This window comes from Rhinoraja longicauda, chromosome 1 (assembly GCF_053455715.1).
Source record: "Rhinoraja longicauda isolate Sanriku21f chromosome 1, sRhiLon1.1, whole genome shotgun sequence".
Classification (NCBI taxonomy): domain Eukaryota; kingdom Metazoa; phylum Chordata; class Chondrichthyes; order Rajiformes; family Arhynchobatidae; genus Rhinoraja; species Rhinoraja longicauda.
The window spans coordinates 123,153,388-123,173,217 of NC_135953.1; the positions used below are offsets into that span (position 1 = coordinate 123,153,388).

The 19,830-nt window shown below is 42.2% G+C and overlaps 1 protein-coding gene across 2 annotated transcripts in view; it reads left to right on the plus strand.

Annotated features, from left to right (window-relative positions):
• Positions 1 to 19,830, plus strand: part of lrba (LPS-responsive vesicle trafficking, beach and anchor containing) — a 681,010-nt gene that overhangs the window by 509,253 nt on the left and 151,927 nt on the right. For both annotated transcript variants that reach the window (XM_078405961.1, XM_078405966.1), the window contains exon 46: positions 14,768 to 14,920. In XM_078405961.1, the coding sequence (XP_078262087.1) occupies positions 14,768 to 14,920 (153 nt within the window). The remainder of the gene's footprint in view (positions 1 to 14,767; positions 14,921 to 19,830) is intronic.

The following is a 19,830-nucleotide window of genomic DNA, read 5'->3' on the forward strand; positions in this document are numbered from 1 at the left end:
GGTTCGCAGAGTCCGCAGACCGGACTAACCATCAGCGGAGCCGGCCGTCCTCGGACGCTGCGGGAGCGGCTGCGACTCGCCTTAGGCTCGGGCCGCGTGGATGCCGACATCGGGAGCTCCGGCAGCGGCAGTGTGTTCGCCCGCCCCGGATCGCGGGGCTTGTGTCGCGGACATTTCACCGTCCGGCGCGGCCTAAAATAGGCCGCGGGATATTTCTCTGCTGGGCGGGGGCTTCAATGTCGGGAGCCACGACCGCCCCGACGTGCAGCAACAGCGGCAGCAGCAGCGTGTTCGCCCGCCCCGGATCGGACTCATCATCGGCGGAGCCGGCCGTCTTCGGAGGCTGCGGGAGCGGCTGCGACTCGTCTTAGGCTCGGGCCGCTGCGGACCGTCCGGCGCGGCCTGCAACCACAACAGCCTGACTGCGGGAGAAGACGGCAGGAGAAGGGAAAGACATTGTGGCCTTCCATCACAGTGAGGAGAGGACTGGAGGAGACTCACTGTGATGGATGTTTCTTTGATGGATGTTTCTTTTTTTGTGTGTTTTTGGGGTTGTGTAATTGTAATGCCTATTTAATGCTTTTATTGTTGGACTGTGGGTGACTGAATTTCGTCCAATTTGGATGACAAATAAACCTATCTTGAATCTTGAATCTCTTGAATGCAGGGGAAGACAACAAATAAATGTTCTTATTAATCGATCCTCATTGAAATAGTTTATTTAGGACTTATGGAATAATCGGTTTATAGACATTTGTTTGCATGCTGCATGTATCTGATACTTGATGACCATCAACAGAAAAGTCACTGGTCACGATAAAAAGGCTTCAAGTCTGTAACTCAACTAAATTCTACTTTTCTAAAATCAAGTTGTTTCAATTTTATGTTCTGAATTATGTATGTATTTTTTCAATGTTTTCAAAATGTTTTCATTTTTAATTATTTCATTTTTTAGTTTTAAAAGTTTTAAAATATATCTGTCTGGAAATATTTAAAAACTATTGTAGCTTTTCAAGTGGGGGAAGCTCTAATTTTGCCAGTTGTCAAAGATTTTGGGGTTGTTTGGGAGAGTGTTGTATCCTTACTGCACCAGGGATGTCGTTGCTGCATAGATCACAGCAGGACTCTGAGATACTTCTGACCAGAGAGACTGATTCTCAGCATCCAGGCTGGGTGTGTTTGGGAGGAATTACAATTTTAAAAGTCTGCTGGTGCTGAGAATTTGAAATAAAATAAAAATGTTGGAAATACTTAGCAGGGACCATCTGTGGAAAAATAAACTGAATTAGTATCTCAGCTCAAAGATCCTTTGTCAGAATTGGGAAAGTAAAATAAGCTGGATTTTTCACTTTTACTAACTCAAACTGATTTGGTTTCTCACAGAATTTGGTTTCATTCTGATGAAGGGTCATAGATCTAAAATGTTCTCTCTGGTTTTCTTGACACAAGCATAGGAGTATTTTGGGCAGTGTTTTGGGGCAGGATAGTCATGCCAGCAAGATATGGTGAAATAAAAGCACGGGAAGAAAATCCATTGACTCAGAAAATGAGAGAAACTAACAATTGTAAATAGGCCAAGCCCTGATCACTATACATGGATCTGCCAGAAATCTCACTTCAACTCTCCAATTGTTTAATCCCTTGTTGAAGGAGAATTCCAAGGCTATTTCAGTATTTGAACACTTTGAATAAAATAGTGACCTTCACAATGTGTCTGCTTTTACAAATGAAAGATAAAGGTTATCTAAAGACTATCACATCATGCAATGACCTAACTCTATCACTCTATCTGCATATTTAATTGAATTGATTTTAATTAAAAATAAATCTCATTCCAGCGACGTTAACATTTACTTCCACAAACAGGTGGACACACTCTCTCCCTTGCACTTCCTCTCTTCCAATCATTTCAGTGAAGATCAAGGACAAAGATATTTCTGATAACACTTCATGGCAAATGCCCTTTAGGAATGGAATCCTGAACTCAAATAGTGTATTGCAGGTTAGCAGGTATATGGCGTTGAGCAATCAATCGTCGTGAACTGTGTTTCACCAAAGAGAAGGAGGTGCTGAGCATTCAAATCGCACACAAACATTTTTGCAGAAATCGTGATGGAATACCACCTTCAACCTGCTGCAGCATGACCTCACAGGTGTATGGAGACATCCTATTAATAATTCTTCTCCTGGTCTTTGCTCGCAAGGTAGTTGACCCAACTTCATCCTTAATAGAACAGAAAGTACCTTAGGATGTCTGATTCCAATAAAATGCTGATGAAACTCAAGACCTAATTTTTAATAAGAAAATAACAGGCTTGTTTTCGGGTACAAAGTGTGTGAGATTGCAAATATTAGTTCACAGGAGCACAAAGAAGATGCTTTGTGTTCAGTAATTCAGACTAAGCTCATCTAGTCTCAGTTGATGCTATTAAGACAGCACATCAAACATTATCAAGTTTTGCATTGTCCATTCGCCTAGTTTCATGAAGTTTCTTATTGTTCATCAATCTCCAGCATCTGAATATTTTGTGGCTTTGTTTTTGTTAGATACATAATGCTATTTATACATCAGGTAGCTCTAAATCTGCATCACAAACTATTATTAAAGGATGGTTTTCTCTGCAGTTAAATAAATGAATGGACATTAGTTTAAAATTCCTATGTATCTTATCTCAGTTTTCAATTTCCATTATGATGCCGCAGCTGAAGTTTATTTTGAATATAGAGGTGTTATAGCAGTGGCTTCCTTGGAGAAGTGTAGACGTTTACAAAGGAGAAGTATGGTTTTGTCACATTGTGCTATTGCTTTAGAAATTTAAGAGTATAATAGCATATATAATCTTTGTGTTCCTTTTTGCCTGATTTTTGCATCACTTGGTTCCATTGTAATAGGAAAACTATAAATCTGAGTCCAAATGTACCTAATTCACAGCACTGTAAGAATTCCAAAACTTCAAAATATCCTATGTGATGACATTTCTCTTATTTTCAAACTTAATGGTCAAGCTTTGTAATTTATTCTGATTCGAGACTCCAGCCTTTGGGAATGACTTATCAATAGCTATTATTTCAATGCTTGTCATAATGTTAAGCTTTGGTGCAAGTACTTTATTGTGTACTCTTGCATGCCTTCTCTTGCAGTAATCCATCGATGCTGCACTGCCACCTAAGCAAATACACTCTTTGGTTCAGAGACCAACCTGCAATCGAGTTCAATATGATCACCAAAACCTTGTAAAATTGCAGCATATTTTATTTGCAGCAAGAGTTTTGCACAATCAGAATAAAGGCCAATGTTTATCTTTCTAACAATTTGTTGTATCTGCATGCTAACTGCTTTTGTTTTGAGTACAAGGATAACCAGACCACCCCCCCAACGTCGAAACGTCACCCATTCCTTCTCTCCTGAGATGCTGCCTGGCCTGCTGAGTTACTGCAGCATTTTGTGAAATAAATACCTTCGATTTGTACCAGCATCTACAGTTATTTTCTTACACTTATTCCTACTTATCATTTTCATGCATTAATTAAATAGTGATATGTGAAAGCTGATAAATTTATCCGAGGCATACTAGCTTAACCACATCCCACTAACCACTTGTCTTTACTCTATCAAACACATTCCCTTTGTTTCACTCATTTTGCTACTACCTGGACCAAGTTATTTCTTGTTTTCCCATTGAAGGGTCTCTCATTGGAAACATTAACTCTTTGTTTCTCTTCGTACGGAAGCTGCCTTATCTGTTTAGTATTTCCAATATTTTCTATTTTTTGTTTTTCATCACATGGGTTCAATTTTTCTAGTCTGTTGGGCAGGACCTACAACTTTACTATCAACAACTCATCACACAGACCAGGAGGTTCTGTGTTGGTAATGGCCTCCAGTAATTCATTTAGTTAATCATATGACATTTGTTCTACATATTCTCCCTCACCTTACCTTTCCAACTGAAAACTAACTGGCATCTCCCACCTTCCTAGTTTAGATGAAGGGTCACTGACCTGAAATATTGACTGTTTCTCTATCCACAAATGCTGCTTGACCTACTGAGTTTTTTCAACATGTTATGTTCTTGCTTCAGATTTCCACCACTTGCACTTTTCTGATTTGCAGTATCTCTGTTTTGTGTAACAGCTTATTGTATGCACAACATTTAATGTCATTGCTGAGTTCACCAACATTATCATCCTAAATGTTCTCATTGACCAAAAATTAATCAGAATCAGCCACATGCAGAGGTCCTATCCATGTGCCAGTCTAACTGTTTCTTAAATGTTGCGATAGTACCTGCCTCACCAGCCTCCTCTGGCAGACACAAAATGCTGGAGTAACTCAGCGGGTCAGGCAGCATCTCAGGAGAGAAGGAATGGGTGACGTTTTGGGTCAAGACCCTTCTTCAGACTGATGTCAGGGGAGGGGACGGGACAAAGATAGGATGTAGACGGAGACAGGAAGACTAGTAGGAGAACTGGCCTTAATCTCCAACACCATTACTGATCTCATCTCTTCCGGCTCTCTGCCCCCTAAAGCCTCTTACCTTATCTTTCCTCAGCCCCGCACGGCCCGTTTTTACCTTCTGCCCAAAATCCACAAACAGAACTGTCCTAACAGACCCATTGTTTCTGCGTGTTCATGTCGCACCGAATTAATTTCCACCTACCTCGACTCCATCCTATCCCCCCCTGGTCCGGCCCCTCCCTACCTGTCCAAGACACCTCACATGCTCTCCGTCTCCTCAATAACCTGTTTTCCAGGCCCCACTCCCTCATTTTTACTATGGATGTCCAGTCACTCTACACCTCCATCCCCCATTCAGAGGGTCTTAAAGCCCTCCGTTTCTTCCTCGACCGCAGAATCAGCCAATTTCCATCTACCAATACTCTCCTCCGCCTGGCAGAGCTGGTCCATTTCCATCAACAACTTCTCATTTGACTCCTCCCACTTCCACCAAACCCAGGGCGTAGCTATGGGCACTCGCATGGGCCCTAGCTATGCCTGCCTCTTTGTAGGGTACGTCAAACAATCCCTATTCCAAGTATACATTGGCCCTATCCCAAATCTCTACCTCTGCTACATTGACGACTGCATTGGTGCTACCTCTTGTACCCATGCAGAACTCACTGACTTCATCAATTTCACCACTAATTTCTATCCTGGTCGTAAATATACTTGGACCACCTCTGACATCTCCCTACCGTTTCTGGATCTCACCATCTCCATCACAGGAGACAGACTAGAGACCGACATCTACTACAAACCCACTGACTCCCATAGCTATTTTGACTACACTTCTTCCCACCCTGTTTCCTGCAAAAACTCTATCCCCTACTCCCAATTCCTCCGTCTATGCCGCATCTGCGCCCAGGATGAGGTGTTCCATCCTAGGGCATCGGAGATGTCCTCTTTCTTTAGGAAACGGGGGTTCCCCTCTTCCATTATAGATGAGGCTCTCACTAGGGTCTCCTCAATATCCCGCAGCTCTGCTCTTACCCCCCCCTCCCCCTATTCGTAACAAGGATAGAGTCCCCGTTGTCCTCGCCTTCCACCCCATCAGCCGTCGCATACAACAAATTATCCTCCAACATTTCCGCCACCTCCAATAGGATCCCACCACTGACCACATCTTCCCATCTACACGCCTTTCTGCTTTCAGCAGAGACTGTTCCCTCCGAAACTCCCTGGTCCACTCAAACCTTCCCACCCAAACCGGCCCCTCCCCAGGTACTTTCCCCTGCAACCGCAGGAGATGCAACACCTATCCCTTTACCTGCCCCCTCGACTCCATCCAAGGACCCAAACAGTCTTTCCAGGTGAGGCAGGGGTTCGCCTGCATGTCCTCCAACCTCATCTATTGTATCCACTGTTCCAGATGTCAACTTCTCTACATCGGCAAGACTAAGCGTAGGCTTGGCGATCGTTTCGCTGGAAACCTCCACTCAGTCCATCTCATCCAACCTGATCTCCCAGTGGCTCAGCACTTCAACTCCCCCTCCCATTCTCAATCTGACCTTTCTGTCCTGGACCAGCTCCATTGTCAGAGTGAGGCCCAGTGCAAATTGGAAGAACAGCACCTCATATTTCGCTTGGGCAGTTTACACCCCAGCGGTTTGAACATTGACTTTTCCCACTTCAGGTGGTCCCTGCTTCCCCTCTCTATCCCCTCCCCTTCCCAGTTCTCCTACTAGTCTTCCTGTCTCCGTCTACATCCTATCTTTGTCCAGCTCCCTCCCCTGACATCTGTCTGAAGAAGGGTCGCAACCCAAAACGTCACCCATTCCTTCTCTCCTGAGATGCTGCCTGACCTGCTGAGTTACTCCAGCATTTTTGTATCTACCTTCGATTTTAACCAGCATCTGCAGGTTTTTTTCCTCAACCCCCTCTGGCAGCTTGTTCCATACATCCGCCATCCTTTGTGTGAAAAAGTTACCTCTCAGATTCTTATAAAATCTCTTCCCCTTCACCGTAAACCTATGTCCTTTGGTCTTCGATTCACCTACTCTGGGCAAGAGAATCTGTACATCTACCCGATCTATTCCTCTCATGATTTTATACGCCTCAATAAGATCACCCCTCATCCTCCTGCGCTCCAAGGAATAGTCCCAGCTGACTCAACCTCTCTCCATTTAGCTCAGACCCTATAGCCCTGGTAACGTCCTTATAAATCTTCTTGTGCCCTTTCCAGCTTGACAACATTTTTCCTATGACATGGTGCCCAGAACTGAACACAGTACTGTAAATGCGGCCTCACCAACGTCTTATAAACTGCAACAGGACCTCCCAACTTCTATACCGATACGTGTAAGGATAGTAATAAATGGCCTTGTCAATAATGCTCAGATCCCCCAAAAAAGATTCAGTTGAGAAAAAAAATCATTAATACTACTTATGTTTTCCATGTCCCATTTATAAAAACCAAAATGTGATTGTTTTTATAGCTTTGTTAACATGTAATTGCATTTTCCGACAAACTTTGAGTTTGTCCTTATCAATACCCTTCAATGTTTTTCCATTTTGTATTATTTCTTGATTTTCCAGAAGCCAGGCATTACTTCACAATTATCTAATGCATTTGGAATATTGTATGCAGTTCTAGTCGCCCCATTTCAGGAAGGATGTGGAGGCTTTGGAGAGAGTGCAGAAGAGGTTTCCCAGAATGTCACCTGGTTAAGTGGGTATTAATTATAGGAACAAACTTGGATTATTTTCTCTGGAGTGTCAGAGGCTGAGGGGAGACTTGATAGAAGCAGATCAAATTATGAGAGACATACATAGGATAGACAATCGGAGCCTTTTTCCCATGGTTAAAATGTCAAAGATTATAGGGCATAGCTTTAAGGTGAGAAGGGCGTTTTTTTTGAACAGAGTGTGGTGGGTGCCTGCAGCGCACTGCCAGGGGTAGTGGCATTTAAGAAGGTTTCAGATAAGTACATGAATACACAGCGAATGGAGGGATATGGATCCCATGCAGGCAGTGGAGATTGGTTTAACATAGCATCACGTTCAGCATAGATATTGTAAGTTAAAGGGCCAGTTCCTGTGCTGAACTGTTCTATGTTTTATGCATAAAATTGCATGTGTTATCTCACTACCTGTTCTGATAATCTGCTTGTTTGGAGTTCTTCTTTACATTTGACAAACCTATTACTTTATGGAAAACTTTTAAATGGTGTTCTGTACTTCCAAATTCAATTTAGCTGCAAGAACAAAAGTGTACCTCATGCTGGGTCCAAAGCATTTCTGATCCACTAATTTAATCTAACTCCTTCTTTCGACATAACTATGTGCTGCATTTCCTTATGTACCATAGAGTTTAATTTTTTTTTCATTCTCTTGTGGAGACATCAACTCTATTGCTTTCAGAAAACGCACGTGCAATGTTTTTAGTTTATTATAGTTCCTACTTCAAAAATATATTTCAAAGTTTGTTGAAAATAACTTTGGAGATCTGTTCTGGCTGCTCTTGCTCAAAATCTCATTTTATGTGCTTTGATTAGCTTGCTCTATTTGAAAACATAGCTATTAAACTGGAGTCTCCAATGTAGAGTAAGAGTGTTTGAACTACACAAATTAGTCATTGAACATTGTTATGTTCCGTGCTGTAAATGATTCATTCTATTTCTAATTAATTCTTACAGAATTATTTGGATTTCAATAGACAATAGGTGCAGGAGGAGGCCATTCGGCCCTTTGAGCAACCACCGCCATTCAATGTGATCATGGCTGATCATTCTCAATCAGTACCCCGTTCCTGCCTTTTCCCCATAGCCCCTGACTCCGCTATCCTTAAGAGCTCTATCTAGCTCTCTCTTGAATGCATTCAGAGAATTGGCCTCCACTGCCTTCTGAGGCAGAGAATTCCACAGATTCACAACTCTCTGACTGAAAATGTTTTTCCTCATCTCTGTTCTAAATGGCCTACCCCTTATTCTTAAACTGTGGCCCCTTGTTCTGGACTCCCCCAACATTGGGAACATGCTTCCTGCCTCTAACGTGTCCAACCCCTTAATAATCTTATATGTTTCGATAAGATCCCCTCTCATCCTTCTAAATTCCAGTGTATACAAGCCTAGTCGCTCCAGTCTTTCAACATACGACAGTCCCGCCATTCCGGGAATTAACCTAGTAAACCTACGCTGCACGCCCTCAATAGCAAGAATATCCTTCCTCAAATTTGGAGACCAAAACTGCACACAGTACTCCAGGTGCGGTCTCACTAGGGCCCTCTTAACTGCATAAGAACCTCTTTGCTCCTATACTCAACTCCTCTTGTTATGAAGGCCAACATTCCATTGGCTTTCTTCACTGCCTGCTGTACCTGCATGCTTCCTTTCAGTCGGCGGCGTCGGCTCTCCCACTGATGGCCCTCGGGGGGCCAGAGCATGTTGCTGCGCCGATGCAGCTGGAGTCTGGGCAGCGTGGGGAAGGCGCTGAGCCGGCCGGGGAGAGATGGGGGGATGGGCGAGCCGAGGGCAGGCTCAGCACCATGCCTAGGCCTTGGCCTCCACCTCCACCAACGCCCTGCCTCACCGCCGCTGCGGCTGCCTTTCCCCTGGCCCACCTCAGGCTCACGGTTAGCCGGTCACATCCAAGCCCTGGCTCCGGCTGCTTCCCCCTGCACCAGGCCCGGCTCTCCTGCCGCTACGCAGCCAGCAAACCCGTCCCCAAGAGACAAGCGCCTCTTGGAGGTCCAGCCAGAAGATGGGTGACGTTTCGGGTAGAGACCTCCCTTCAGAAGGGGGTCTCGACCCAAAACGTCACCCATTCCTTCTCTCCCAAGATGCTGCCTGACCCACTGAGTTACTCCAGCATTTTGTGTCTACCTCCAGACACTAGACCCGGGTGCCACCTGACGGAGGTTGCGTAGCAACCCGCCTCCCGGCCCGGGCGGCCGCCATTGGTGGAGCGGGAGTACATTTGCACCGGAGATGCTTCTTGTGTGTATTTACTTAGTTTAATGTAGAGTTGTTGGTAGGATAGTTCAGTTGCCTGGTAACAGCATAAACTGGATGGCAGCAGGACATTTGGTGCCACGGTGAGAAAGACCCACCTCAAAAATCTTTAACAATCAGCCAATCACAACCCCACCTTTTTTATCTGTCAAAACTGTGAAGATAGTTTAATAACTTTAAAATACCGTTGACATTTAGAAAAACCCAAAGGCTCAACAAATTGAAAGAAGCATATGTAGCTATTAAATGTTATTCTGGTTTATTGGAAGTGAAGATAAATAATAACTAGGAACATCTAAAATCATTAAGCAGAATGATTAAAAAATTTAAATTAGAATAGTGAGCAAAGCATGTGCTGAACATGGTGCCAACTGATGATTGTACCTCTTGGTAACTTCACTCAGGCAAAATATCGCTACCTCACACATGTTCTTCATTACAATAAAAGTGCCAATAAGAAAATAAACTGATGTGTGTTGCTTTTTGGTTGCAGCAATAGTCACGTCAGAAACAAAAGATCGCGACTAGTTAAACAAATGTAACAATTATCAGCACTTTAGTTCAGAGATATAGGCTCTTCGGCCACAGAGTCCGCACATAACAGCGATCCCCGCACGTTAACACTATCCTACACACACTAGGAACAATTTACACTTGTACCAAGGCAATTAACCCACAAACTTGTACGTCTTTGGAGTTTGGGAGGAAACGGAACATCTCGGAGAAAACCCACATGGTCAGGGGGAGAGTGTACTGCAAGCACTGTCAGGCAGCAACTCTTCCGCTGCGCCACCGTGCCATCCTTTGCAAGTATAATTATTTATTTCTTAGACAGATTTAGGTGGCAAAGTTTTGGAAATCAGAATATAGCCCTTATATTGTGTTTCACTTTAACAGAAGAATTTGGAGAATATTTTGTTGCCTATAATGTTCATTTAATTTTAGTCACTTGAGGTGAAATACAATAACATTTCACCACAAATGGTAATAAGGTGTTCATCAAAAGTTACAAAAGATATATTTTATATATGTTTATGAATCTCTTCCAAAAAATAACCATTGAATTTCTCTTTTTGGTTTAGCTCATATTGTGCCTTAGTAGTGCAGGCATGCTCCTTTGTTTCCACTGCTACTCTCCAACAATTTAACTGTTCATTATCACATTGCTGTCTGTGGGATTTGGGTGTCTGCCAATTAACTGATGGATTGCCCTATGTTACAAAAGTAATTGCACTTTAGTAAGACTTAGTTGTTTGTGAAAAATGTAAAAACAAAGAACAACACATTATCCTCTGACACTTCTATCATCTCCTCCAGGATGCCAGCACTAATCACATCTTACTATCTCCACCCCTTTCTGCCATCCACAGAGAGCGCTCCCTCCGCATTTCCTTGATTCACTCATCCCTTCCCACCCAAACCACTGCCTCCTCAGGTACTTTCCCCTTCAACCGCAGGAGATGCAATACCTGTCCTTGTACCTCCTCGCTCAACTCCTTTCAGGTTAGACAGTTCACATGTACCTCTGGTAATCTCATCTACTATATCTGTTTTTCCCGATGTGGATTCCTGTACATCGGTGAGACTGAACATAAACCGTTTTGCTGACCACTTCCGCTCCGTTTGCCGAGGCCTATGGGATCTCTCAGATGCCAACTATTTCAACTCCCCTTCCCAGTCCCATACTGCCCTTTCTGTCCTGGGCCTCCTCCATTGCTAGAGTGAGGCCACAGGTAAATTGGATGAACAGCACATCGTATTTCACTTGGATAGCTTACAACCCAGTGGTATTAACGTTGAATTTTCTAATTTTAAGTAACCTACCTTCACTCCCCTTCCCCCTCCTTGCCCCCTTCCTTCCCCACCAGTCGTGTAACGAGTTCCTCAGCTCTCCACTTGAATTCCCTCTTGAATTCACAGCTTCCCTAGCCAACAATGGACCCACCAGGCCACCACCCAACCTGAGGTTATTTGTGGCTGCCTCTGTTTCCTCCTGGTCTTTTCGTGCCTTCAGCACTTTACCCACCCACCCCGCGGCTCGCTGCCCACCTCCTACTTTCAGTCTGAGGAAGGGTCCCGACCTGCAACGTCCCCTATCCTTTTTCTCCAGAGATGCTGCCTGACCTGCTGAGTTACTGAGTTACTCCAGCACTTTGTGTCTATCTGTAGTTGTCTGTGAGTTACTTTGAGATCACAGGAGATCATGCAAGCAATCATAGAAATTCAAATTCAAAATTTTACCTCAAAACATTTTTTTAAATAACAAACCCGTGCAAGAAAATATTTTGTACCTCCAGAGAATATGTTTTTAGGACATATTTGCAAAGGAAACATTACCACAGGACAGTAGTTTGAAGAATTTAATTTTCTGGTAATGTATAAACAGGCATGACAAAAATAAAGTATTGATGATACATCTTAAGTTTAAATAAAATTGAATAAAATGTGAGGTTGTAGTTGTCCGAATTTAAGAAATTGTATCATTGTCTCATGCTTTCTAGCAATTAGATTTTATGAAATTGCCTTGTGTTTGTATAGTAATTATTTTCTAACATGAGAGCAGTTTCACGGAAGTTAAATAAACTACTGTCTTTCATATGAGCCCAATGTAAAATTTCTTTGTTGAGATCTGCAATTCTGTGGTTTACTACATTGTTCTTGGTGATAGAAGAGATAATATCTTAATTCCTTTCTTGATCCTGCTGTCTCTGCACTGACTGCTCCAACATGACCTTGCTCAGCATCTGATGACCTCCTCAGTTGCTGTCAGTTGTCTGGATGGCTGAGACTGTTGAAAGTGGCCCTAAGGGGTGCCTTGGAATCGCTGGTCCATTGACCCATAAGAACAAGGGATTGAGATCAGAGCCAGTTGCTTTTGACATGGCTGTGCTGGGCCATTGCACATAATAGCCATCAGGCTGCCCTATATTTTTCTGCTTGTTAAATGCCGTGTGTTTTGTGCTTGTTAAGAGAAAGACAAATTTTAGATTAGGCACTTGCTGTGATTTTTTTAGATACTGCACTAATTACGTGCATTACCCCTATTTTGTTTGTGGGGCCCAGAATAGCTTGCAGCATTCTTAATTGTTTTAACCAGCAATAATAATGTTGCAGATAATTAGGATGAAGTTACCATGAATGAAATGGGAAATGTAAAGGTGAAGGGTTTTAAAGTGCCTGAGGAATATACAGGAAAAGAAGGGAGCAATTATTTACAAAAGTGGATTGCTTTTCATATTGAACAGTTGTTTATACTTTTGTAAGTATATGATAATTAGTAACTAGAGGGAACATTGCTTTAGTATGGGTCATTTTAAATAAAGAAAATATTCATATCACAACTCTCACCAATATTCAAGGTAACCAAGAAACCATAACTGGCTTCTCATTTATTTTCTTTAAGGGTATTTGTGACGTTTGGTCATAAATTCCCCAATAACTGCTGATCAATCTTTTAAACAACTCTCATATTTTCCATTTTCTTTAAAAAGTCAAAATTGCACCATACCTCTTTCTCTCTCCATAGTGTATCCGTATTTCATAGCAATTTAGTAGTTCATGTGGATTTTAGTTCATTAAAAAAAATCATTGTATTTTGTGAAACAAAATAATGGTGGCAGCAGAGGGCAGACAATTTAGTTGTTTATCCTGGGTGAAATGTGACATTAAGCAGTTACAACATATAAGTATGTCAAGTCTTAAGATGGCTATGAAAATATATTAGAGTATTCTTTTTAGTAATTTGATAACTTCTGACAAAATGTTCTTATTAGAGGGAAGCAGCTGCACTACCTGAATATCTTTAAGTTCTTGCACTTTGATTCAAGAAGCCTTGGGAATTGTGTATAACAACCTGAATCATGTTACTTCCCCTCCAGCATCCAAGCAATGTATCTTTGAACACTTGGGTAGCTCTGGCCCAAGTATTGTGTCAGATTTTTTGCTTTTGTTCTTCATCACAATCATGGAACAGATGGTAAATGCTTCTCTCAAATTCATATGCAACATGTTAATACAATTTATAATGCTTTAGGGGCTGTTGAATACTTATTTTTAATTGTCAGCTTGTCTCTATGGTGGAGATCTCACCTCTGGATCCAAAGGTTGTGTTCAAGGCTATCTATGGATAGAATCATCATAATTCTAAATTTACACATCAGTGAGAGAATGTTGTATTATTGGACATGCAGTTTTTTAAGTGAGATATTACCTACGCATGATGTAATGGATCCCACTGTTTTGCTGGCATTCAGGACAACATTTATTGCTTGATCAAACTAGTTGTGTTGGAAAATGACAATCTGGCAACATCAGGCAGCACTAGGTGAATGGCTACCACTAGATGGGCCAATATAGCTGTTGGGACTGGCCGATGAAAGGGTTGATTGCTAATTGAGTTCTTGAGTGAATGGCAGTGGTCAGTAGGCCACCTCACTCTTGGGAAGAGCACACACTTGATGTGAAGAACGAGGGAGGGGGAGGTGTGAAGAACGAGGGAGGGGGAGGAGGTGAATGGTGACAGATGACCTTGGAGGGGAGGAGGTAGGTTGGAGAGGCTAAAGAAGGGGATTAAATCAAAGGGAAATCCAAGAGAGACGGAGAAGAGGAACAAAGGCAGGGAGATTTAAGGGGAAGCAGATCATGCATGGTGGCTGTGGGAAACCAGGTGAGGAAAGGGATTGCTCTTCATATGTATATCTATGTGGTGCATCTGCAGCAGAGCTTGGTCTCCATTCATCATAAGCCCCTTTGCCATTGGACCCAGGTCTTGCTCTTTGTGGCAGCTGATGTGCAACAGCCACCAAATGTTAAAACAATTCATGCACAAGCATCATCTACTCCTCACCTCTGGAGTGAAGCAAGCAAACCTCAAGCCTTATTCACATATCATCTTCTCTCTGTGAGACATGCTTTTAGAAATCTTCAGATCATGCAGGTTTTGTTGTGAATTGTGTCATTGTCAGCTAAATTGTCATGGGTGAATGAATCAATTATTCAGCGGCTTATTTTCAATTCTCTCTTTATTTAAATTATTATAAATGCATCAGTCATTTTTCACTGATTTATGCTTTGGTTTAAAAATATTTTTAAAGTAGTTACATTATTGAACTAGCTAATCTTATACTAACTATATTTAAATTGTTATGGTACTCATAACAGTTCATAGATCCTGACAAATATGATTTTTAGCAGATTAAAATTATATTAAGTGTATTATTTGCATCTCATTTTTGGATATTGGGCTGAATATGACAAAAGAGGCTCTGGCTTTTAGTATAATATTTTCTGTAATAGTGATCATTTATTTCCTATATAGGAACTGATTCCTGAATTTTATTATCTTCCGGAGATGTTTGTGAATTCCAACAACTACAGTTTGGGTGTAATGGATGATGGCACTGTGGTGTCTGATGTCGAGCTCCCTCCGTGGGCCAAGACTCCTGAGGAGTTTGTTCGCATAAACAGACTGGTAAGAGACCATTTATTTCTTGTTTGTTTTGTTTAGTTTAGGGATTCTTGTTTGTTTTAGTTTAGGCCTTTTAGCCCACCGAGTCTATGCCGACCAACAATCACCCATACACTTATTCTATCCTACACGCTATGGACAATTTACAGAAGCCAATTAACCTACAAACCAGCACGTCTTTGGAAAGTGGGAGGAAACTGGAGCACCCAGAGAAAACCCATGTGGTCACAGGGAGAACATACATACTCCGTACAGACAGAATCTGTAGTCAGGATGGAACCCGGATCTCTGGCACTATACCACTGTGCTGCCCCATTTTTAAAAAGTTACTCACTCCCCCTTTCACATCTCCCAGAGCTGGCCTGGATACCATAGGTATCTTATGGTACCCATTGTCATGTGTCAGGTTCAGGATTTTTGTAACTATCTTAAAGTATGGCTTAATAGCAAACCTCCAAAAAGTATGTATGAAATCATTTGTTATTACGTGGCAATGAAGCTTGATATTCAGAGAGTATTTTCAGAACTGCTTCATTGGAGCAATTTTCATACTTGCAAGAATTGCTTGGTTCTGATTTACAATTTTAAGAAAAGCAATTGGTAAAAACTGTAAAAGGCTACCATGATAAAGATGAGAAATTATTTTTATTTTGTATACGTTGAAAGATCAAGTTATTTAACGATCAGAATCCATCATTAGATATGACAGTACCTTGTCAAACTTCTGGAAGTTGTTTAAACTTTACTGTTCTTGGTTGGCTTAAAAAAAAAAGAAAATATAGAATTCTGTTAATTCCATCATATGTTATGGTCCTTAATGTGTTCTCTAGGGATTTCATGGAATCACAGAATTGTAGACCTCCATTCGGCCTATTGAGTATATACTAGTTCCATGGAAGAGCAGTTCAGCTGTGAAGCCATGGAAATTCTTTTCTTTCAGACACTTATGGAGCGCTCTTTTGAATGCTACAATTGAATTTTACCAGCACCATTAGAACTGGCAATGCATTCCCGATTACAACCACAAGTATCACTTTTAACTTTTTTTCCTCATTCACCTTAATACTGGAGACACAAGGAACTGCAGATGCTGAAACCTTGTGCAAAAAAGGTTCTCATGGGTCCGGCAGTATTTGTGGAAGGAAATGAACTGGCAACATTTCAAGTTCTTTAGGCTGATTGGAATAGTAAGGAAGGTCACAGGAAAAGAAAGGTGGGGTGGGACAAAGCGTGGCAAGAATCGGTGAGGGGGCATGTTGATTGACAAATGAATGGAGTAAGTGACAGACTCAGGGTGAGAAGAGAGAAAAGGATGGTAGAGAAGAAGAGGAATGAAATGTAAAGCTAGGTATGTAAAAGGGTATATTTGGGGAAAGAAGGGGAAATAAAAGGGAAATGATGGACGGGAATGTGATATTAGAGAAGATAGGAGGGGAAAGAAAGCAGGGTGGCTGGGGAGATGGTTGATGGTAGGAGAAATGTGTCTGCCTCAGGTGAGCGGGGCAGGGGAAAAGAGGGGTGGTGGGGTATCACTTGAAATTTGGGTATTAAATGTTCATGCCGTTGGGTTATAAGCTACCCAAGTGGAAAACAAGGTGTTGTTCTGGCCTCACTCTGGCAATGGAGGAGGCCAAGAATTGAGAGGTCAGAATGGGAAGGGGAGTTAAATGAGAACGGGGAGCTCCAGTATAGTTCGCCAAACACTTGTACTCTGCACACAAAGGCCTGCCGGAGGTCCTGGTTGCTTGTTGCAACAAGATTTTCTTGTTCCGCCTTTTGTATCAATATTTTGTGCATGCAATTTCTTAGCTTCCTTTGCTGAGACTCCAGCAGCAGCTTCCAGATGATTGACACAGTCCCACCACAATTATTCCTTCATCTTCCTGCTCGGGAATAGTTTCTTCTCCTCTATCAGGCTTCTGAATGGTTCTTCCACAAGCAACAAAGACATTGGACTTTGAGAAACTGATGCACTGCAATGCTGAGACTGTATTTTGTGCTCGCTATCTTCCTCTTTGATCTCTCTATTGTACGAGTTTGACTTGGGTCATAAGGTCATAAGTGATAGGAGTAGAATTAGGCCATTCGGCCCATCGTCCACTTCACCATTCAATCATAGCTGATCTAGTCCTAGACTCTCCCACTAGTGGAAACATCCTCTCCATATACACTCTATCCAAGCTTTTCTCTATTCTGTAAGTTTCAATGAGGTCCCCCCTCATTCTTCTAACTCCAGCGGGCACAGGCCCAGTGTGGACAAATGCTCATCATAGGTTAACCTACTCATTCCTGGGATCATTCTTGGAATCCTTCTCTAGACCCTCTCCAGAGCCAGCACATCCTTCTTCAGATATGGTGCCCAAATTTGCTCACAATTTGATTGTATTGATTAAGATGTATCTGATTTGTTTGGATATCATGCAAAACAAAGCTTCTCACTTGCCTCAGTGCACGTGATAATAATAAACTTAAACTTAGTCCCTTCATCCATGGTCCTGGCTCTGAATTAAATTCATTCTTGTTTGTCTAATCGGCCCCACTTTTCCTCTAAGAATCGTATACTGTCCACACATCAAAATAATATTTTTGAATTCCTTTTTGTGTTTGCTGTCAATCTTTTCTCTTTGCCTCCATATTTCTTTGAACTTCCTCTCTCAACATTCTGTAATCGTTCTGGTTCCCACGTACTCACAATTGGCATCACTCGTATCCCCTTTTCTCTCTGCTTTAATTTACTCCATCTTTTGTGGTCATTTGTGGAGTTATGGCTTTCTGTACCCTGCTCCCTCATGGGAATGTGCTGAAACTGGAACTGAAACATCTCTACTTTAATTGAACAATCGGAATGCCTTTATAATTTTCCCTGAGCTAAAAAGAAAATGTCCCTCTAAATCCCTAGTTGAAACACCAGTTCAGATATCCCAACACAAGATAGCAGGTGATGAAAAGGAACATTGACCAGGTAAATTTGGATGTCTTGTCATAAATAATTATATAGAGATAAAATGTGTCTCAGACATCCTCCCCTTCACCGTTCGTCTTCATGCTGAAGTGCCAATACTTCTGACATGCCGCTTACGATTTAATTTGCATGAAAACCTGATTCATTAGTTTGAAAACAGTTAAGTCAACATTTTGTTTCTGGGTGGACAGAGAAAGGAAACACTTATAGCCAGTGTAGGAACTTTTACCTTTTTGTCTTTGCTCCACCATTCATGTGCCTGCCTTTGCTCAGGGTTGATCAATAGCTTTGGTCAATAAAAGCATAAAAATCTGAAAATTAAAAATTATAGGTTGAGATGGCACTAATTGCATTTTGTAAAATGGAGAGATTTGTGGATGCAGAAATCCTTCCTTTTTTTCCATATCTCCTAGCAGTTGAATCTCCCATCAATGATGAAACAATCTGTATGTTAATTCTGTAAATTTCCATAAATATCTAGAAAACTCTGATCAACTCATCCTTTACCAAATACATTTCTGGAAATGCAACCAAAGCTTGTGTGGTTTCTTGTTGTAATTTAACACTTGAAGTTGTCGAGATTGGTGTTTGCCCCCTAGATCCTACCTGTTAATCCTAATCCTAATTAGTTAAAAGTCAAAAATAAAGACATGCAGTAGTTTTGAAACATGTTCAGAATTGGTCCGGAAATAAATTAAATGTCATTGTCGCCATTATGAATTGGATATGTTGAAACTTACCCCCTTGGTGGGGTGAAAACAGCTGTAGTATTTCATTCTGACCTTGTGCACGTTTGGCTGTGGGAGGGACTGGGGAAGGAAGTTTGCATTTGGTGGTGAAGGAGAACTGCATTAATTTAATGGTCAGGTAACTAATGCTTTAGTTAGCTTATTTAAAAGAAAAATATACTGTCGATGCTAAAGATCTAATGCAGAAATTAAAAATATTGGAAATACTCAGCAAGACAAATGATATCTGTGGAAAAGGAAACAAAGATTTATCAACCTGAGACATTAACTGTGTTTCTCTCTTCAGCGATGCTCCTTGACTTGATATTTCCAGATTTTTTTAATGTGTTTTTAGTTCATATTTTGTTACACATTTTAAATGTTATTGTTTTGCTGTTGCACAAAGAAATAATTCTAACCAAAGTACATCAGAATTGACGGTATTTATTCACAAAATGCTGGAGTAACTCAGCAGGTCAGGCAGCATCTCAGGAGAGAAGGAATGGGTGACGTTTTGGGTCGAGACCCTTCTTCAGACTGATGTCAGGGGGGCGGGACAGGACAAAGGAAGGATATAGGTGGAGACAGGAAGATAGAGGGAGATCTGGGAAGGAGGAGGGGAAGAGAGGGACAGAGGAACTATCTAAAGTTGGAGAAGTCAATGTTCATACCACTGGGCTGCAAGCTGCCCAGGCGAAATATGAGGTGCTGTTCCTCCAATTTCCGGTGGGCCTCACTATGGCACTGGAGGAGGCCCATGACAGAAAGGTCAGACTGGGAATGGGAGGGGGAGTTGAAGTGCTCGGCCACCGGGAGATCAGTTTGGTCAATGCGGACCGAGCGCAGGTGTTGAGCGAAGCGATCGCCGAGCCTGCGCTTGGTTTCGTCGATGTAAATAAGTTGACATCTAGAGCAGCGGATGCAATAGATGAGGTTGGAGGAGGTTGGAGGAGGTGCAGGTGAACCTTTGTCTCACCTGGAAAGACTGTTTGGGTCCTTGGATGGAGTTGAGGGTGGAGGTAAAAGGACAGGTGTTGCATCTCGTGCAGTTGCAGGGGAAAGTGCCCGGGGATGGGGTGGTTTGGGTAGGAAGGGACGAGTGGACCAGGGAGTTACGGACGGAACGGTCTCTGCGGAACACAGAGAGGGGAGGGGAGGGGATGGGAGGGGATGGGAAGATATGGCCAGTATTGGGGTCCCGTTGTAGGTGACGGAAATGTTGG